This window comes from Diorhabda sublineata, chromosome 1, assembly GCF_026230105.1.
Source record: "Diorhabda sublineata isolate icDioSubl1.1 chromosome 1, icDioSubl1.1, whole genome shotgun sequence".
In the NCBI taxonomy this organism is placed as follows: Eukaryota; Metazoa; Arthropoda; class Insecta; order Coleoptera; family Chrysomelidae; genus Diorhabda; species Diorhabda sublineata.
The window spans coordinates 33,508,548-33,528,797 of record NC_079474.1 but is presented as its reverse complement, the minus strand read 5'-3'; the positions used below and the strand labels follow the sequence as shown (position 1 = coordinate 33,528,797).

The window sequence follows — 20,250 nt, the reverse complement described above, 5'->3', positions numbered from 1 at the left end:
CAACAAAGTTCTAAAATCCTCGCCATCGGTTCCGAAAGCATGAATAAATTTGTGGACTTCTTCAATAGATAGATAGAGTTCGTTGTAATGCGTTTTCCGAGTCCCACATGAAGACAACAAGGTTCATCTGGCTGATCGCAATCACTTCGTCCGGAAACGATAACCGGTTAGAACGTTCGTCATGGAAGCTTGTGCGTTCGTCAATGTCAACCAGAGGAACGTTTTTAGCACACAAAAAACGAATCACAGAACGTAATTAGCACTGTAGGTTAAATGGAAGGTCTGTTACATAGACAGTTTACGTGGGCTTTCGCTTAAAAGAGTTCCTGGCAACGGAAATTTTGAATAAACTCGTAAAATTCTTAAAAAATCGTATGAATAGATCAATAGTATCAAAATTAGTTATGCTTCTTTCATTTTTTATTAATAATGATGATATGTATTAGATTATTGTTGACAATTCGCCGAATTATGACACAAAAAATTCAATATATCTTCTTAATTATCCTGAATTTGTATAAAACCTCTTTATATTCTTATACGTTTCACAATGGCTTAAATTCCAATATTAATCACAAGTCTACTTTTATTGAAAAACTTTATTTTTTGATAAATGCTTTACGTAGCGTTTCATATCGATTATAGCTTTTGAAAGGATATGAAAACAGATCAGAAAACGCTCGAAAGGAAATTAGATAATCTTTCAAAACGTCGTTTGTTATTTTCTATTAGAACCCCGTACTTTATTAACTGAGGGTATGTGGAGAATGGTGTATATTGATTATATTTTTGTTTTATATTTTGATCAACTTTTGTAGAGGGTGATCGTGATGTGTATAACATATTAAATGAATCAGCTAATTCTTAATGATATTTTACAGTTTCCACGTTTTTTTATCCAATATCCTCGTGCTCAAACCATTTGATAAATCGACAAAATATCAATTCAATCGAAGGAGAAACCACAATACAACCATAATTCATTGAAAATGTCCACCCCTATTTGGTTTTAGGTCAATACCCAGTGCGCCATCCGATGTGAATGTTGACGATTTATCATCCCTTTTTTGAACAAATTTAACTGTTGAATTATAGGGGTTGGTTCGTTCCTACTTTTGCCATTTATAATAAAAAACGTATTTAATATAAATCATTAATCATATAACTTGACGATATAGTTATAAAAACGAGCAACCCTGATCCTTGAACTATCAAAAAAGATTTTTTCGATTAGAATAACGTCTGCCTTGTTTCTTTGTTAACATATTGATGCTCAAAACTTGTTCATAGTCTCTACAACGCTATGAAAAACGTGAAGTTTTTAAACTGAAACTCCAACTCCTCTTCAACTCTTATTCTTTATTTAAGAACCCTAACATAATTAAAAATTCGAGCGGCTAAGACCATCTCTCAATCAACAAGAAGAAGAAAGGCAACTTTACGTGCAACAACCCTTGATGGAACTCAAGTAAAACTTCCAGGAATCATTCTAGATAAAACACTTACTTGAAGCAGTCATATAGACAGGGAAATTTACAGAGCCAATGCCACTTATTCCAAGGTCTAACTTAAATTAAGATACACTAAATAGTTATTAAACTCATTGGATAAATCACAGCTCAGATAGAACTGAGCCATGCAACAGACCAGACTTAAATGTGATGCTTTTTGTCCACCCTATAGTTTGTTTGCACAATTTATACATACTCTGTTGCAATTTCGACAAATTTCTGATTTCCTTATTCAATTTGTTCCACAATAATTGGATTAGATGCTACGACCAAATCATTCCTTTCAAATACACTTTACACAGCTTGGAGGAATGCTTGGGATCGTTGTCATGTTGGAAATTAAATTTTCCGCCATTCTCTGTCTTCGTGCGTCCAATTTTCATGTTTTTTTACCCACCGCAATATCTTTATTTAATTTTGACGTCTTCCAAAAGGACCAGCTTCTCCAAATCTTCTGGATGCGTATTTTTTCATGTTGTAGTCTACGTTAAGTCGATTTTTTTTTTAATTTAGATTAATGCACAAGTTTCAACCGATAGTTCCTTGGTTTTATCCATTTAAAAAAACTTACTAGTCTTTATTTTGTGGAAAGGAAACTTCGTATTCTGATCTGCAACAGCCTTAGAGACGATGCTAAACATATCACTCCTTCACCATATGGAGAAAGAAGAGTCGTTTAGAGGCGCCCAAAAGCTAATCCAGACGAAAATTGAAGCTCAAAAATATAACTGGTATCCTAAGAATTCTAGAATCAATAAATCTAAGGACCAAATATATAGACACAGGCATTCCATTCGATAATCAATGACCGTCAATCAGATTGGGAGAAGATCAGAAGACTCGACAAGAGTCTACACAAATTTTCTTCGTTAGATCAGTGATTTCTAAAGTAAAGTCTAGGTAAACTCTATTGATTAACAGATCGTGATATTTGTTGACGAGTTTTGGGAATAACGTTGAAATGTAGTAACCAGTAATATCTTGGATGTAGTCCAGAAGGTATAAAAGTTTGAGAACCATTGTGGGTATCGAAAATAACTTCAAAAAATCCCATGGATTGTATTTAATCCCTGGTAATAATATTTGAAGCGTGTTATCCAATATATTTCATTGATGAAATTTTTTTTTTCTATTAGAAAACAAGATTCTCTTAAATATCTAGAAAGTTTGTCCCTTTTGCTTCGTAGTATCAAGGGATCTATCACTTTCCCTTTGAAATACATCGTCTTTGAAATGTCCAAAGAAAACAGAAATTTGTTTGAATTGCACCTACGGAACGAAAACATTTTTTCCTTGCTGTTAGAAATTCGATGTTTTGTTAAATTTAAGATCAATGGAGTGAGGTTAGGTTAAATTAGAAGATTTTTAGTGAAATTATCATCAAGCTATTGAGAAGCAAAACTAAAAACGTCAACATATTTAAAAATCTTGCGTCTGTGGCAAATCTATTTTATTATATTGGTAATGCCTTGGACAATATTTTTATACGACCCCAAAAAAGTGTTTGATAGGCTATGGCTAGGAAACACTCTTCCAAAATTGTTTTTCATGTGATCTTCTCTATTTTACAGTGTAAAAAATACTAGCGAGTATTCCTAACCTAACCTAACCTAAACAAATATTTATTTTGCAGATAAACTTTGACATTATTGACGATACACCCTCCATTTTGTAAATCATGAGGCACGTAAAGTAAAGAAAGAATACGGAACATATTTATATTTTTTTATATTAAACATAACTTCTTTTCAATAAACTCTTTTAATTATTTTCTTTGAAATTATAGATTGAAGCTTTATTCTATAACAAAATCTATCGACATTTTGACAGGTGGTTAAAGATAGGAAAAGACGCATTCCTGTTTTTAGATTATATTAATTGACATTTGACTTACAAATATGAAAGAATTTGACAATTAGTTTTATTATTTGAAGATGATCAATTTGAATAATTTGTTTTATCAGTTATTTATATTAACATTTTCACCCAAAAACTCTTAAATAAAAAACGTTTTTTGGCACGACGCGTTGTTGTATTGGCCCATGTTTCATATCGTCACAGATTTGTCTATTTTGAGTATATTTTCATGTACTTTTGAATATTGATGAATGTCTATTCCTCATTTTCTCTTTGAAATTTTTCACCACGTGTCCAAAATTAATTTATTATCACCACAGATTTAAATATTTCAAGTTCCTTTTGGGTACTTTCTTCAAATTGATTTTCACGATAGAATTTCCTATTATCTATAATTAATTTATTCTTTTAAAGGTTTTACTATACTAATATACCAAAATCTATACTATTACGAATATACTGGGTTGACATTCAATTAAAAAACAAAATGTAAAAAGACGAAAAATGTTCGACCAAAATTTCGATAGGTAATCATCGTTGCTAAACAAATATTGAAAGTTAAAGCTGATACTGTCGAGAAATCATCCTTATCTATATAACCAGTACGACAAGTTCGAAAAGTAAAAACAGATTTTTCAGAATAGGAGAAGGAAAAGTTGGAAAAAAAGTGAAAATAAGCCTTCTTCTTACAGCAAAGCTGTTGCAAGATCATCAACATATTTCATTTCATCTACGATGAAAGTTTGTTCCTTATTTTAGCTTTAAAATTTCTCATACCGCTTAAAAACACACACATAGACAGATTTTAATATTTTATTTGCTTTTTGGGTACTTTTTTCAACATGATTTTCACGATGGAATTGCAAAAACTCGTGTAAACACCCGAAGTTTTCACTGATTTAAATATCAACTTTTTAATCATACCTTGTATATTAACTTTTAAAAAAATAGTGATTTTAATTGCGAAATTTGAACTTAAATATTCTTTTTTATCAATTTTTATCAATTTTCATCAATCTCATCAGGCACCGAAACAAATGGCTGTTGAATAACTTAAAAGAGCGAGTTAAAGTCATCTGGGTGTAATATAGAATTACTCCAAGTGAGAGTGGAGTGTCATCAAACCACAAAGAAGCATAAATACAACATACAACTGCGATGAGGACCCGGCTGCGACTAGATCGATCGCACTTAAGGGTGCGGATAAAAGGAAAACTAGGGTTGGATCGGCTCGCTGATAAATAAAAATAGAACGTTAATTTCAAGCATTCAGAATAGATATGATCATATTAATGATTATAATCAAACTTTATACACTAAATTATGTCATTATATATGTTTCAACACATTCTAAACTAAAGAAAAAGTTTAGAGGTTTAATTTCGTGACTAGTACAAGATTTCTCCGAGCCAATTCATAGCGGCAATTTCGACATTATGTAAATACTGCAGTACGTTAAGTGGACGGACATTGTCTTGTATAAGGATGAAGTTTTCGTTGATGGAACTGGCTTAGAAAAAATTAATCGGTTCGCCGTTAATCTCCCCGCTCCACTGCCAGTTTCAATAAAAACCAACTCGGTTTTAGCTTCAATAGAACTTCTTGAAACCTCTTGAAAAAGCCACGTTTTCTTTATTTCTATCTCAAGTTCTTCTTTAGATTCCTCCTCTTCTAAAGCTCCCATGCAAGCAAATTCTGCATTCGTCCGAAAAGAGAACGGAGCCCAATTGTTCATCATTCGAATCAACATGTTCTCTGGCAAACCAACTCGGTTTTAGCTTCAATAGAACTACCCATTCAAACCTCTTGAAAAAGCCACGTTTTCTTTGTTTCTGCATCCAGTTTTTCTTTAGATTCCTCCTCTTCTAAAGCTCCCATGCAAGCAAATTCTGCATTCGTCCGAAAAGAGAACGGAGCCCAATTGTTCATCATTCGAATCAACATGTTCTCTGGCAAACCAACTCGGTTTTAGCTTCAATAGAACTACCCATTCAAACCTCTTGAAAAAGCCACGTTTTCTTTGTTTCTGCCTCCAGTTTTTCTTTAGATTCCTCCTCTTCTAAAGCTCCCATGCAAGCACATTCTGCATTCGTCTGAAAAGAGAACGAAGCCCAATTGTTCATCATTCGAATCAACATGTTCTCTGGCAAACCAACTCGGTTTTAGCTTCAATAGAACTACCCATTCAAACCTCTTGAAAAAGCCACGTTTTCTTTGTTTCTGCCTCCAGTTTTTCTTTAGATTCCTCCTCTTCTAAAGCTCCCATGCAAGCACATTCTGCATTCGTCCGAAAAGAGAACGAAGCCCAATTGTTCATCATTCGAATCAACATGTTCTCTGGCAAACCAACTCGGTTTTAGCTTCAATAGAACTACCCATTCAAACCTCTTGAAAAAGCCACGTTTTCTTTGTTTCTGCATCCAGTTTTTCTTTAGATTCCTCCTCTTCTAAAGCTCCCATGCAAGCAAATTCTGCATTCGTCCGAAAAGAGAACGGAGCCCAATTGTTCATCATTCGAATCAACATGTTCTCTGGCAAACCAACTCGGTTTTAGCTTCAATAGAACTACCCATTCAAACCTCTTGAAAAAGCCACGTTTTCTTTGTTTCTGCATCCAGTTTTTCTTTAGATTCCTCCTCTTCTAAAGCTCCCATGCAAGCAAATTCTGCATTCGTCCGAAAAGAGAACGGAGCCCAATTGTTCATCATTCGAATCAACATGTTCTCTGGCAAACCAACTCGGTTTTAGCTTCAATAGAACTACCCATTCAAACCTCTTGAAAAAGCCACGTTTTCTTTGTTTCTGCCTCCAGTTTTTCTTTAGATTCCTCCTCTTCTAAAGCTCCCATGCAAGCACATTCTGCATTCGTCTGAAAAGAGAACGAAGCCCAATTGTTCATCATTCGAATCAACATGTTCTCTGGCAAACCAACTCGGTTTTAGCTTCAATAGAACTACCCATTCAAACCTCTTGAAAAAGCCACGTTTTCTTTGTTTCTGCCTCCAGTTTTTCTTTAGATTCCTCCTCTTCTAAAGCTCCCATGCAAGCACATTCTGCATTCGTCCGAAAAGAGAACGAAGCCCAATTGTTCATCATTCGAATCAACATGTTCTCTGGCAAACCAACTCGGTTTTAGCTTCAATAGAACTACCCATTCAAACCTCTTGAAAAAGCCACGTTTTCTTTGTTTCTGCATCCAGTTTTTCTTTAGATTCCTCCTCTTCTAAAGCTCCCATGCAAGCAAATTCTGCATTCGTCCGAAAAGAGAACGGAGCCCAATTGTTCATCATTCGAATCAACATGTTCTCTGGCAAACCAACTCGGTTTTAGCTTCAATAGAACTACCCATTCAAACCTCTTGAAAAAGCCACGTTTTCTTTGTTTCTGCCTCCAGTTTTTCTTTAGATTCCTCCTCTTCTAAAGCTCCCATGCAAGCACATTCTGCATTCGTCCGAAAAGAGAACGAAGCCCAATTGTTCATCATTCGAATCAACATGTTCTCTGGCAAACCAACTCGGTTTTAGCTTCAATAGAACTACCCATTCAAACCTCTTGAAAAAGCCACGTTTTCTTTGTTTCTGCCTCCAGTTTTTCTTTAGATTCCTCCTCTTCTAAAGCTCCCATGCAAGCAAATTCTGCATTCGTCCGAAAAGAGAACGGAGCCCAATTGTTCATCATTCGAATCAACATGTTCTCTGGCAAACCAACTCGGTTTTAGCTTCAATAGAACTACCCATTCAAACCTCTTGAAAAAGCCACGTTTTCTTTGTTTCTGCCTCCAGTTTTTCTTTAGATTCCTCCTCTTCTAAAGCTCCCATGCAAGCACATTCTGCATTCGTCTGAAAAGAGAACGGAGCCCAATTGTTCATCATTCGAATCAACATGTTCTCTGGCAAACCAACTCGGTTTTAGCTTCAATAGAACTACCCATTCAAACCTCTTGAAAAAGCCACGTTTTCTTTGTTTCTGCCTCCAGTTTTTCTTTAGATTCCTCCTCTTCTAAAGCTCCCATGCAAGCAAATTCTGCATTCGTCCGAAAAGAGAACGGAGCCCAATTGTTCATCATTCGAATCAACATGTTCTCTGGCAAACCAACTCGGTTTTAGCTTCAATAGAACTACCCATTCAAACCTCTTGAAAAAGCCACGTTTTCTATATTTCTATCTCTAGTTTTTCTTTAGATTCCTCCTCTTCTAGAGCTCCCATGCAAGCATATTCTGCATTCGTCTGAAAAGAGAACGAAGCCCAATTGTTCATCATTCGAATCAACATGTTCTCTGACAAACCATAGATGCTGCTCGATGGGTTGGGGTTAATTTGGGGCCAGTAGCTGGACTTTTAAGCTCAAGGTTAGCTGCATTAAGTGTTCTTCTGCTTGTCCAGCCACTCCTGAGCTCTTATTGTACCAATGAGGACCCCATTTCGCAGCGATGTGCTGATAATGAATCAGTCATATCTTTTGGACAAGCACTTTTTTCTCTGGGACCGTGTCCTTCGATGTAAGTGACCAGTCTCTTGGTAAAGACGGTAAACTGTGGAAACAGCAGACTTATTCATGTTGAACGCACTGGTTACTCCAGCCTCATCGCAATGGAATGACCGCTTGAGCAGTTTCATCTGTTGTTTCATCAATTTTCAGGTAGAATTCTGGTTTTGTAGTTAACAAAGATGTGTAAAGGTTGACGTTTGATAGCTAACTTATAGTGGTGAGTCAATTTAGAGCTAATAGATTTATGTCCAAACTTCAATACGGTTTCAAACGATTCAGACGAAGTCCGTTTCTGTCTTAGAAATGCCTTTATATTGCGAACCGAATTTTGCACGGCACGCTTACACCCGGGTCTCAAGAACTAGGACTTTTTTAAGGATTTTTTTTTTCGTGTTTCTCAACTGTGTTATTAGGTAATTGTACCATTTAACATTCGATAGATTGTAAACGACAGATCGATTTGATTGGTTGTGCAACCTAAAATAAAATTCGAGTTTTGTCTTTACTTAATTGTCTTTTTATTGTTTGCTCTTTAAGATGTTTTTAGAAACATTCGTGTCGTTTCACAGCAGAATAAGATTGGTTTCTTCATACATCACTAATCATCGGAAAAATAATTGCTAGGACTCTGTAAGGACCTTTATTCTGATCATAGAAAATTGGAGAACTTCCAATGAAACCTATCAAAACTTTTTCGTTATATTTAAATGTATTTGGGTCTAAATTATTCAACTTTTCGCAGATTTATATGTATAATGAGCGTGTTTGGATTCGTGTTTAGGTTAGATTGGTACAAGCAACCTCGATCTTTGAGCATAGCTCACCCAAAGCCGTAGGTTCATTGTTATATCCTTTGGAAACAAGCACCAGCAGAGAAGAAGCTCGATGGTATCTTCTTCTTTTTGCAATACGATTGATCTTCTGGATTTAGTCTTTCGTGTCCCTTATCAATCATTTATTTTCTGTTTAATAGTTTTAGCCAAATCGCTCTTAATATACTGGAATCAATGACTATACATCCTGATGTTTATCTCTGATTCTTATGTCAATAGCATCGTTCAACAACTCCAACAGCAACATCTCTTTCCTCGTCTCAGGAGGTTGCATCGAGAAGGGTCTTTACCATTTTTAACACTGCCTGTGTGGATGATTGTTTCTACTAGACAACCCTCTTGATTGTTTAAATGAAGATTAAAAACCACTGAATGATCGTCGACTGAAACTGTGGACGAGATGGTTACCGCGTTTGATCACAGCATCGATAAGATGTCTCCATCACAGATCAAAACAATTGATTCAAAAGGTAGAACCAGTTCCAAAGTAGGAAAGACTGTTCTATGTGCAGGCAAGTTCATGTCGTCGTTATTTTGAGATGCTCTTGGGATAATTTTCATCGACTGTCTTGAAAAAGGAAAAACTATCAACGGCGATTATTATGCAGAATTATTGCAACGTAATTAAGCTAAAATGGCCATATTTGGCTAAGAAGAAAGTGTCGTTTCATCAAGACAATGCACTACCTTACATATCCGTTATAATGGTCAAAAATTGATGAATTAAAATTTGAATCGCTACCTCACGCACTCTATTCGCCAGATTTAGTCCTCTCGGATTATTTTCTGTTATAAAACTTGTAAAAGTAGCTTCCAACATTGAAGAGGTGATGTCTACAGTTAATATCTACGTTGAAGTACTTGACGATTCCTATTTAAAAAATGGTATCGTGAATCGCTTTTTTTGGACAAGGAACTTCTGGAACCATCCTCGTATATGTAATCCTTTTATATTCTAATATGTATATAACATACTTTGGCACTTAGTCGGTTATAAATTACAATTATTTCATATGTTATACTAATTAACATTTTAATTTCTTTATTCACAAAGCTGATTATACGTTTATAATTTATGCTACACCTGTAGGATTCCACGCATTCCTCAAGGCTTGGGTGGATCAATAAACAAACGTACACAACTAAAAGTTGTTAATCTCAACGACGACACCGTTTTAGTTTCTATTCAGACTGATTAAATGATTTCTTTCCATTCTTAATTATATTAAGAAGAAAACAAATTTTCGGTTCCCTATTTTTTTGCCGGACTGGTGTTAAGAATTTGATCTATTGAAGGAAAGTGCAATGTCGGTTGCTGTACACGAATCAAAAGTTCATGGTTCGGACCGCTATTTGTAGCGAATCGATGAATATGAGTTTGAAGAAAGTTAGCTCAAAAAAGCCTAAATTACTTGTTCAAAAAATTGGAATTTGCTACATAATGGAACTGAAATAATCAATTTCCAGAATTTGAAAATCTAATTTCAACCCTCGCAGTAATTCTTATTCATAGACCTATGAAAAGATGAAGTATGGTCTAGAGTCGGAATTTTCGTACACTGCATGGATCATCATGTTTTGAGAACAAATAATAATCGGATAAGTTGAGATCAGGACTATATGGTAGATGTTCAATTTCTGTGAAGCCACATTCGTGTACAGTAGCCTTGAAAAAAGAAACTGTAAGGACTCAAACATTGTCATGAAGTAAGAGTCTCTTTGACTCAACTACCTTAGTCAGAGTAAACGCCGCGTTCAAATTTGTATTTGATTCCTTACAGATAATCAAAAGGATACTCCCGCAGACCCAAAATATTATAGCCCCAACTTTTTTTGGTACTTTTCTTTTATTTTCTGGTGTCAGTCACTTAAAACGCTAATTTAATGTTTTCTGGAATAGTAACCTTCACAGGAGCCCCCCGCATGCGGGTGATCTTTCAATAATTCTAAATCCCAGCGAAACAAATTGTTAATTATTGAAAATAGTGGATTCGAGTCATCTTAAACAGCCTTGTATCTCTCCTTTGGATTAAAAGCAAGTAGATTATTAGATAAAAGTTGCTTTCGACAGAGGATTCGAACCTCCGATCTCCGTATTGGAAATAAAGCACTTTGACAACCTTACCAACTACACCGTTACGACTTGATACAAGTTTCGACGAGATGTAGGTATATAAAACGGCGAATCCAATATACAATTATATTTTCTTTTGACATGAAATCAATGAATTGATAAAAAATTCTGTATTTACGGAAAAATTAACGATTTAGGAAAACTTTGTGACAAATTTTCTTGGTGCAAAGAATTTATTAGCGAGTTGTTGTTGGGTTGGGTTGGGAATAGAGCTTCCATCAGGTCATTTTCTAGATAAAAAAGCGTTTCAAGTAAATGGATTCTAGCGATGCTGGTAGTTTACTATTGGGTATTAAATAGGAACCATCCAGGAGCTAAATTCGTCAGAGCGATAAATTTATTCGAAACAATTTCATATATTCATATATATTTCAAACAACGGCGACGAAATATTTTGATAAATTTGTTTTTCCCACCAAAAAAACGATGAAATAAACAAATGGCAGGTTTATGTTGTTTGCACGCGAAAAATGTTCTCCATATTTTGAATTGACGTCGTTTTACAGACGAATATTTATCCAACTTTCGAGGATGAATCAAATTTTTTCAGTTTCAAGTTTATCGGTTCCTGGCATGACTTTTCACAATATGAAAATAACGTTTTCTGGTCGGAATAGATTAATAGATATTCCCACGTCATTATTTCCGGAGTTTTTAGTACTTTCTTCTAGAACTTATTATGTTTGTGTGACAAACAATACATTCAAGTCACAAATATAACAGTAAAACCCGCATTTTGTTGACGGCGATTTTTCAATTTTTCTTGGATCAGATATATTTTTGAAAATACGGTACATTTAGCTTTAAACTTCAAGGACGTTATCAAGAAAATAATTTTCTATGGAAACTTTCATAAAATTTCAATGCACATATTCAATAAAATCTTCTACATTAATAAATTTAGAAATATAATCGTTGTTGGGTAAAATACTTATGGAATCCTCCTCGTATTTGGTTGTGTATCGAATATTTTCACAGATTTTTCTTTCAAAAAGCACAAATAGAATTTAAATCGTCAAACTTTGGTGACGTGGTCATGACAATAGTTAATGTCGTGTAAATATTATCGAATGCTGCGTTTTTATTGGTTAGAAATTAACACGACCTGCTAATTTAAATTTACGTCATCTCCGCATTGTTTTATACTTTCAAGAATATAAGTGAAAGAGAATGTGGGGAAATAAGAGAAACGGTATTAAATTTTAATTATTCGAAAAGGTTCCTGAAGTACAAATCAATGTAGTTAAGTAAATTCGCCAAATTCCGCAGTGGAGAGAAATTATTTCAGACAGTTTTTATGTTAAATTATATTTCTTGTCTTAAACTTAAAAATTCAAGAGTATTTCGTTGTGTTTTTAAAAAAATTAATCACATACTCAACAATTTTTCAGATATTTTAAACAAATCGCGCAATCAAATACTGTGTTCATCGAAATACATTATTTTTTATTCCGTTAAAATCGCGTTGGAGTACACTTGAATTTACTACGCGAACAAAAGCACTAACGAACGCGTACATTATGTAAATACGACTATTGTGAAAATACGGTTACGCCATCTTTTATTTATCAATACAAGCGTTTCGATGTTACGAGAAAAATGCGAAAAGTTGCAGGAAAAGATCGTGTTTGAAGACGAAACGTCCAAAGCAACTGTATCTGAACCATGGTGAACGATGTGGCAAGCATTTTCAAGGTCTATCGAAATACTCGTAGCCTTTTTCGAGTATTATTCTGCAAGGTAAATATGACATAATCGTAGCTAGTTTGACAAAGAATTAAACGTTTTTAGCTTCGTTGTACTTTTAATAAAGATTCTTTATGATATAAACATGTTTTTTTATTATTATTATTTATATTTTTTTTATTTCAAAACTGCTTTATAAGATGTCTCCGTTGACGAAGTTGATTAGACTCTGAATTTTAATGTTCTGCTTCGTAGATCCCTTAACCTTAAACTCCAAAGTCGTAAAAAGCCAATATGAACTTACAAGTTGAACTTACGCGAGGACAAGGTTCGTAGAAACCAAAATTACGTTCATAAAATTGTTAAACATTTAAAAGTTAGTTTAGGAATCAAAGTGAACAAACAATATGTATAATTAAACAAAGCGTGAATTGAATTTGATCGTAAATTGTTATTTATTGTGTAATCTAGAAGGTAACTTTTGTATAATTCACCTCAAAATATGGTTGAAATCGGTGTTAAATGAATAAAATGCCAAATCAGCTTTGAGGCGGTACCGCATAAAGATTTAGTCACTTCAGAAAGCTCTCTTCAATACAGCTTCGTTATAGCAATTTTTCTCTTTTATATTACACAAAAACCGTCGCAAATAAAGGGGAAATTAATGCTTGTACCTCTGGATGGGGCTGAGAAATCTAAAAGCTGAATTACGTGCAAAAAAATCTAATCTCTTACGAATCGCGAACACCTGGAATCCTTTGCAACATTTCTACTGAACATACAGTTTATCTAGCACCACAACAATGCTCAATATTACATTTTATGGTCCTTCGAGCCGTAAAATAATCCGAAAACCACGAAAATCTCATATAATTATGTGTGTTGATGTAATAGAGTGTCCAGTTTCAATAAAATTTAACGTTGAATTAGAAAGCTGTGATGATTATATTCTAGAGGTAATTCGAGATATTTCTTTTTTTTTAAAATGATTGATCTTCAAAAATTTGTTCTTTGAGATTATTTTTAAGGGGAATACAATGAAATATTTTCGTTTGGGGCATATTAGAATCGATAAATAAATAATACCAAGTTTAGATAGCAACTAATTAAAAAAATAACTTTCCGGAACTGTTTTCAATATTCCTACTGAGCATACTGTTTATCTAGCACTACAACAATGCTCAATATTACATTTTATGGTCCTTCGAGCCGTAAAATAATCCGAAAACCACGAAAATCTCATATAATTATGTGTGTTGATATAATAGAGTGTCCAGTTTCAATAAAATTTAACGTTGAATTAGAAAGCTGTGATGATTATATTCTAGAGGTAATTCGAGATATTTCTTTTTTTTTAAAATGATTGATCTTCAAAAATTTGTTCTTTGAGATTATTTTTAAGGGGAATACAATGAAATATTTTCGTTTGGGGCATATTAGAATCGATAAATAAATAATACCAAGTTTAGATAGCAACTAATTAAAAAAATAACTTTCCGGAACTGTTTTCAATATTCCTACTGAGCATACTGTTTATCTAGCACTACAACAATGCTCAATATTACATTTTATGGTCCTTCGAGCCGTAAAATAATCCGAAAACCACGAAAATCTCATATAATTATGTGTGTTGATGTAATAGAGTGTCCAGTTACACAAGAAACTTTGTTTGTGAAGTAAAAGAAGTCAAAAATTCGTTATTACGTCAATTTTTTTATTAATCTCAACTTAAAAATGCGAAAAATACGACTCACGATTCAAAATACATTAATTAAATGAAAACAAACCAAAATATTTCAATATAACATGATGGATAGTTATTAAACTTCTGGGTAAACAGGTCCGTTTAGGATAGCACAAATAACGGGGTTTGTTTGTAGTCTGTAGAAACCATTTTCACCCCATTTCGTTCCCCATGAATTCTTAATTATCCAATAATCTTTTCCATTCTCGTTACCATAGCCCACTAGCAAAACTGCGTGATTTGGGGCGGCATTTGAGCAATCGGTTTCGTCGAAAATTCCACCTTTGTACAATTGTAAAGCTACATCGGCGCTAACAGGAACCGAAATAGGGCCAACAGAAGCTGAAAATTGAATAAATACAAGAAATATAGTCCAAACAAAAATTAGAAAAAAAATTTTTAGTTTTACTCGACTATTAAAAGAGGAATAGCTAACTACGTGCTGCTCTGAATAGTTTTTTGTAGTTCGAAATGTAATAACTGATTCTTGGTTTCCTTTTAGTATAGAATAAGCCGTTGGTCTAAGAGGAACTACCCTAAACTGCATCAGCTTCCGATTCCTTCGCGAAATTCATACGAAACTCACCGCTAGACCGCGGAGCGCCTCTACTTCAGGTCACAACACTGAAGCCTTTTCGTTAACTTAGGTTAGGTACTTAGATCCTTTGGGATCGCGGAGCAACTCCACTGGAAGCCGCTAAGCGACCTGATGGCGAGCCGTTCGGAAATTTTCCATCATTATAATGAAATTTTTTTGCTGAGCGAGATCAAATCTCGTCATATTTGTTAATTTATTTCTCTGCTATACCGTTGTTTAAACAAATATCAAACTATTACCAACTTAAACAGACCATTATATAAATCGAGATTTAGGGGATGGAAAGGGGAGAAAATTTAAAATATATTGAAAAAATCTTACCGACAGCACTCTTTAGTTTATCTATGGTAGCATCAGCTATAGCGACTACATTTTTAGCGTACAAAACAATATTGCTGGAATTGCGATGACAACGATCAGCCTCTGCGATGTAAGGGTAAGATTCTTCTGAAGAAACCCCATGATCTAATACGTAATCAAAAGCGTAATTGATAGATCCCCCATAACAACCATTATTGTTGTATAAATTCGAACAATCTATTAGTTCTTGTTCACTGAGCGGAATAGAAATATTATTTTTCAAAAAGTTTTGTCCTTCAAGTGCACCAGTCTGCAGAAATATAATAAAATTAAAAACATCTATTTTAGGGTAATTTGTAATAATGGAAACTAATGCTACTAGGGTGAGTTTGTATATAAAAATAACGAGCTGCTAACACGATTTCGACCATCATGTGTTGAGACAAACAGTGACGAGTTGAGGATGAGCAACGATCTCAAAATGAAATGAAAAACGTGCTAAAAGTTCAAAAATTTCTTAAATCAAATCGGCGTATATAAACTCATGTACACTACGACCAAAAAATCCACTTTTCTTGTTGTGTCCTCAGTGTATATACGCTCCAAATTGTAACTCTCTGGACCTACGAAGACGTATCAACTTCTGCGTAAAACAATCTGCTAAATCTAACGTCTTCAGGTGTATATTGAAGAGGAAGTACCCAGCCAATACTTTTATTATTCTACAGCTGTTGGCACTAAAAGGTCCTTTGAAGGGTTAATTCGTCTTATTTGGTCAGCTACTTCACTTCTCTCCACTCCAGTAATCTCCAGGGAAGATACCAGAGGTCAAGGGAAAAGAGGTAGACCAAAAAACGGTGAATAGAAATAGATGAAGGAGATAAAAGATCTATTGGGTTCACTTTTGTTGTTGTGATCTCTGTGTTTACGCTCCCAGTTGTAACTCTCTGGACCTAAGAAGACGTATCGTTCTCTGCGTAAAAGAATCTACTAAATCCAACGTCTTCAGGTATTTATTGAAGCGGAAAGACCCAGCCAAGACTTCTATTATTCTATAGCTGATGGCACTAAAAGGTCCAGGTCCTTTGAAGGGTTAATTCGTCTTATTTGGTCAGCTACTTCACTTCTCTCCACTCCAGTAATCTCCAGGGAAGATACTAGAGGTCAAGGGAAAAGAGGTAGACCAAAAAACGGTGAATAGAAATAGATGAAGGAGATAAAAGATCTATTGGGTTCACTTTTGTTGTTGTGACCTCTGTGTTTACGCTCCCAGTTGTAACTCTCTGGACCTAAGAAGACGTATCGTTCTCTGCGTAAAAAAATCTACTAAATCCAACGTCTTCAGGTATTTATTGAAGCGGAAAGACCCAGCCAAGACTTCTATTATTCTATAGCTGATGGCACTAAAAGGTCCAGGTCCTTTGAAGGGTTAATTCGTCTTATTTGGTCAGCTACTTCACTTCTCTCCACTCCAGTAATCTCCAGGGAAGATACCAGAGGTCAAGGGAAAAGAGGTAGACCAAAAAACGGTGAATAGAAATAGATGAAGGAGATAAAAGATCTATTGGGTTCACTTTTGTTGTTGTGACCTCTGTGTTTACGCTCCCAGTTGTAACTCTCTGGACCTAAGAAGACGTATCGTTCTCTGCGTAAAAGAATCTACTAAATCCAACGTCTTCAGGTATTTATTGAAGCGGAAAGACCCAGCCAAGACTTCTATTATTCTATAGCTGATGGCACTAAAAGGTCCAGGTCCTTTGAAGGGTTAATTCGTCTTATTTGGTCAGCTACTTCACTTCTCTCCACTCCAGTAATCTCCAGGGAAGATACCAGAGGTCAAGGGAAAAGAGGTAGACCAAAAAACGGTGAATAGAAATAGATGAAGGAGATAAAAGATCTATTGGGTTCACTTTTGTTGTTGTGACCTCTGTGTTTACGCTCCCAGTTGTAACTCTCTGGTACCTAAGAAGACGTATCGTTCTCTGCGTAAAAGAATCTACTAAATCCAACGTCTTCAGGTATTTATTGAAGCGGAAAGACCCAGCCAAGACTTCTATTATTCTATAGCTGATGGCACTAAAAGGTCCAGGTCCTTTGAAGGGTTAATTCGTCTTATTTGGTCAACTACTTCAGTTCCTTCCACTCCAATAATCTCCTGGGAAATTTTATTCTTCTTATCTAGTTCGTGAATGGACGAAGACAAACTCTTGAAACGAGTTGCACGGAAGATACCAGAAGTCAAGGTAAAAGAGGTAGACCAAAAAACGGAGGAGGGAAATAGAGGATAAAGATTTTAGAGAAAAAAACATCCAGAGCTGGAGAGAAAAAGCAAGAAACCGAAAGAATTGGAGAGAAGTTACAAAGCTATTTAGATTTTATGACATTGGAGCTCACAGCTGCTTGATTATCAGACAATATGACCATCTTCTGTTTGCGAAATCGTAGATACAAATTTTTGTTACGAGCAATAAGAAAATCGTTTTGGTGTGGTGAAATCGCAGCTGTGTAAAAACTGGTATTATAGGTTACATCGTCGACAACATAAATAACTAACATTAATAAATTATACTTACAGAACTGAAAGACCAGCACGCACCGCAAGTACCTTGATCTTTAACAGCAAGAACAGCTCCCGTTGTTCTCCAATCGACAGATTCCGGAGCTGTAATACCGGAAAAATCTTTCGATTTGGTGTTAATTATTGGTTTAACGCTTACTTGCTTATCAAGCATATTTTTAAATTCGTCTTGTGTAATGTCTGCAAATTTGGTGACGCCCATATAATAAGAACTTTCACCTTTATCGTAGTTGGCGTTATGTTCTCGAATTCTCTTCAAGTTGGATTTGAATATTTGGAATCTTAATCTCTCTTCTAAATAAGATTCGAAGGATTTTTCATATTTTATCTGAAATAACATCGCAAATTCGCTTTTTACATTATAAGAAAATTTATAGGTTATCCTGTATTATTAAATAGAATAATTCTGGTCATAGTATTAACAAAACTACTGTTCAATGAATTAATTATCCATCTAAACTGAAATATCAAGTAATAAATGTTGAATTACATACGTAATTGCGCGTACTAGAAAAAAATTATTATCAATCTGCTTCGTTGTTGACGCCTGTCGAAACATCTTGCCAAAGTTTGCCAAATACCTCGAAATTCAAATCAACAAACTAATAAACAACAAATGGAAAACATGATAAAATGATATTGAAAATAAAACGAAATTTGTTCCAAAAGTCCAAATTGTGATTAGGTCGATTGCAATATCAGATCAATCAGTTTCAGCACTAGACTCGATTTTGGGATGATGAAGAATCAATACACCCCGAGGTTTGTCTTTGTCTTCAAAATAAACCCCAACTTTAACAATCTCTTATTCCTTGGAGCTAAATATCTGTTCTTCGGGAGTTGTAAAGAACCAGCGGCTAGATCTGGGATCTATGTGACCAAAGAAGACAGTAATATTTCATCTGTGTAACAACTCTTCAAGTAATCTAAATTTTAGACCATAAGGAAATTCTAGCGACGTTTAACTTTGTTATTACTGATAGATCAAAGTATGGATAACGCACAAGCCGTTCAGTACTTTTTCTTTGGGGATTCTTTTAGTATATTTTATATAATGCGATGTTGAGAAGGCGCGGCTCGTGAACGGCTACAGAATGAGTGGTAGAGAAATCAAAATCCTGTGCTTTACCGATATCTACCGGAAATGAAGATATGCATATGCATGACAACATCGAAAGAGCCCATAGACCCAAAATCACTCAAAACCATAAACTGGTAAAAGTAACAAAGAATAAATCTCCAATTGGAGTAGAGACCTATCGTGGAAAAAAGAAGAAGATGTAGAGATAGAGAATAATACTTCAACTTACTTTGAAAGACTCCCATTGTTTTTTATCCGATAATCCATAGGTTGCCACAATAATCAAGGGAATTACTAAAAGAATCTTCATGATTTTAACGAAAAATTTACAAAAATTCACCGCTTAATATTTCTCGATACAATTGAAAAGATTTTACAAATTGTATATATACTACTAATAAATCACGTGGCTATATCAATAATTATCTTATTTCAAGTGTTTCCATCCAAAATCATTCAGTTATAGATAAAATTATACAAGATCTGTTTCTGAGATACCATGCGGAAGATGCTTGTTCAGATATCTAAAATCGACCCGTTCCATCTGTTTATTATTCAATTAATTAATTTATAAACGCAGCGTATGATAGAGGAGAAACGGTAGAGGTTTTTGATCACATGACTAATACGCAACAATATTTATATAAATCAAATAAAAATTTCTGTCAACCCAGTAGAAATAATCGTTATGATTGATATTCCAACGGTCGACCTTTTACGATTTGGTAGTTTAGTGACTTTTTCAGTTGTGAATAATTCAGTGATTCCCAGAGTGTTCCAGATGTACCCCAGGGATCCACAGGAAGTTCTACAATAGGCGTAAACTTAAATTTTCATAGTTAGATAATATTTTTCAACTAAAACTAGTAATAAGTATTTTAAAAGCGGTTTACAAGGAAAAAAGTTTTAATAAGTTCTGATTTTAACAATAAGTACACGTTCAATTTAAAAATCAACATAGTAAACAAATCTCACATAACCTCGTTAACGTAAAATACTTCTATCAATTTAAAAAAAAACTATTACGTATGTCTTGTATGTTGTTTGGTCAAGACAATCGATTTTATGTTATATTTGATTTCTATTGTTAAAAGAAGATAGTATGTGTTCGATAAATCATAGATTAAATCACTTGATGGAAGATCTCCATCGTTTTTACTTTATACATCTTTATTTGGAATTATTAACCTTGTTTATATACTACATCAATCAATAAATCATATGACTGACACATGACGTGCTTGTGTCAAATCCATTTGACGTTTACAAAGTACCAACTTTCAAAAGACTGTGTGTGAAATTTCATGACATTTCGATTAGTCACAAAAAAGTGACAGCCATTTAAGTGAAGCTGCTTTTGTTATTTTCAAAACAACAACTTCGTGTGTTAATTTATGATTGCTTCTAGATGAAGAAAATACTGTAAACGTTCTGGTCGT

General features: G+C 34.5%; 2 protein-coding genes across 8 annotated transcripts in view; one reads left to right on the top strand and one right to left on the bottom strand.

Moving 5' to 3' along the window:
- Positions 1-20,250, top strand: part of LOC130446291 (synaptotagmin-7) — a 263,793-nt gene that overhangs the window by 212,583 nt on the left and 30,960 nt on the right. The window contains exon 2 of one of the 7 annotated variants that reach the window (XM_056782860.1): positions 12,216-12,564. The exons of the other annotated variants lie outside the window; for them this stretch is intronic. Coding sequence (XP_056638838.1) covers positions 12,500-12,564 — 65 coding nt within the window. The 5' untranslated portion in view covers positions 12,216-12,499. The remainder of the gene's footprint in view (positions 1-12,215; positions 12,565-20,250) is intronic. 7 annotated transcript variants of the gene reach the window in all.
- LOC130446650 (procathepsin L-like) lies at positions 14,204-19,249 on the bottom strand. The gene is made up of 4 exons (XM_056783060.1): positions 19,041-19,249; positions 17,726-18,058; positions 15,174-15,462; positions 14,204-14,596 (listed from the first exon to the last, which is right to left on the bottom strand). The coding sequence occupies exons 1-4, from the start codon at positions 19,119-19,121 to the stop codon at positions 14,331-14,333; spliced, it is 969 nt and encodes a 322-aa protein (XP_056639038.1). The 5' UTR covers positions 19,122-19,249; the 3' UTR covers positions 14,204-14,330.

Bases quoted from the DNA above. Each gene is read 5' to 3' on its own strand.
- LOC130446650 (XM_056783060.1), bottom strand. From the start codon at position 19,121: ATGAAGATTCTTTTAGTAATTCCCTTGATTATTGTGGCAACCTATGGA. The intron at 15,463-17,725 runs GTAAGTATAATT...ATATTTCTGCAG, and splicing joins CGTGCTGGTCTTTCAGTTCT to ACTGGTGCACTTGAAGGACA. The intron at 14,597-15,173 runs GTAAGATTTTTT...TTCAATTTTCAG, and splicing joins TAAACTAAAGAGTGCTGTCG to CTTCTGTTGGCCCTATTTCG.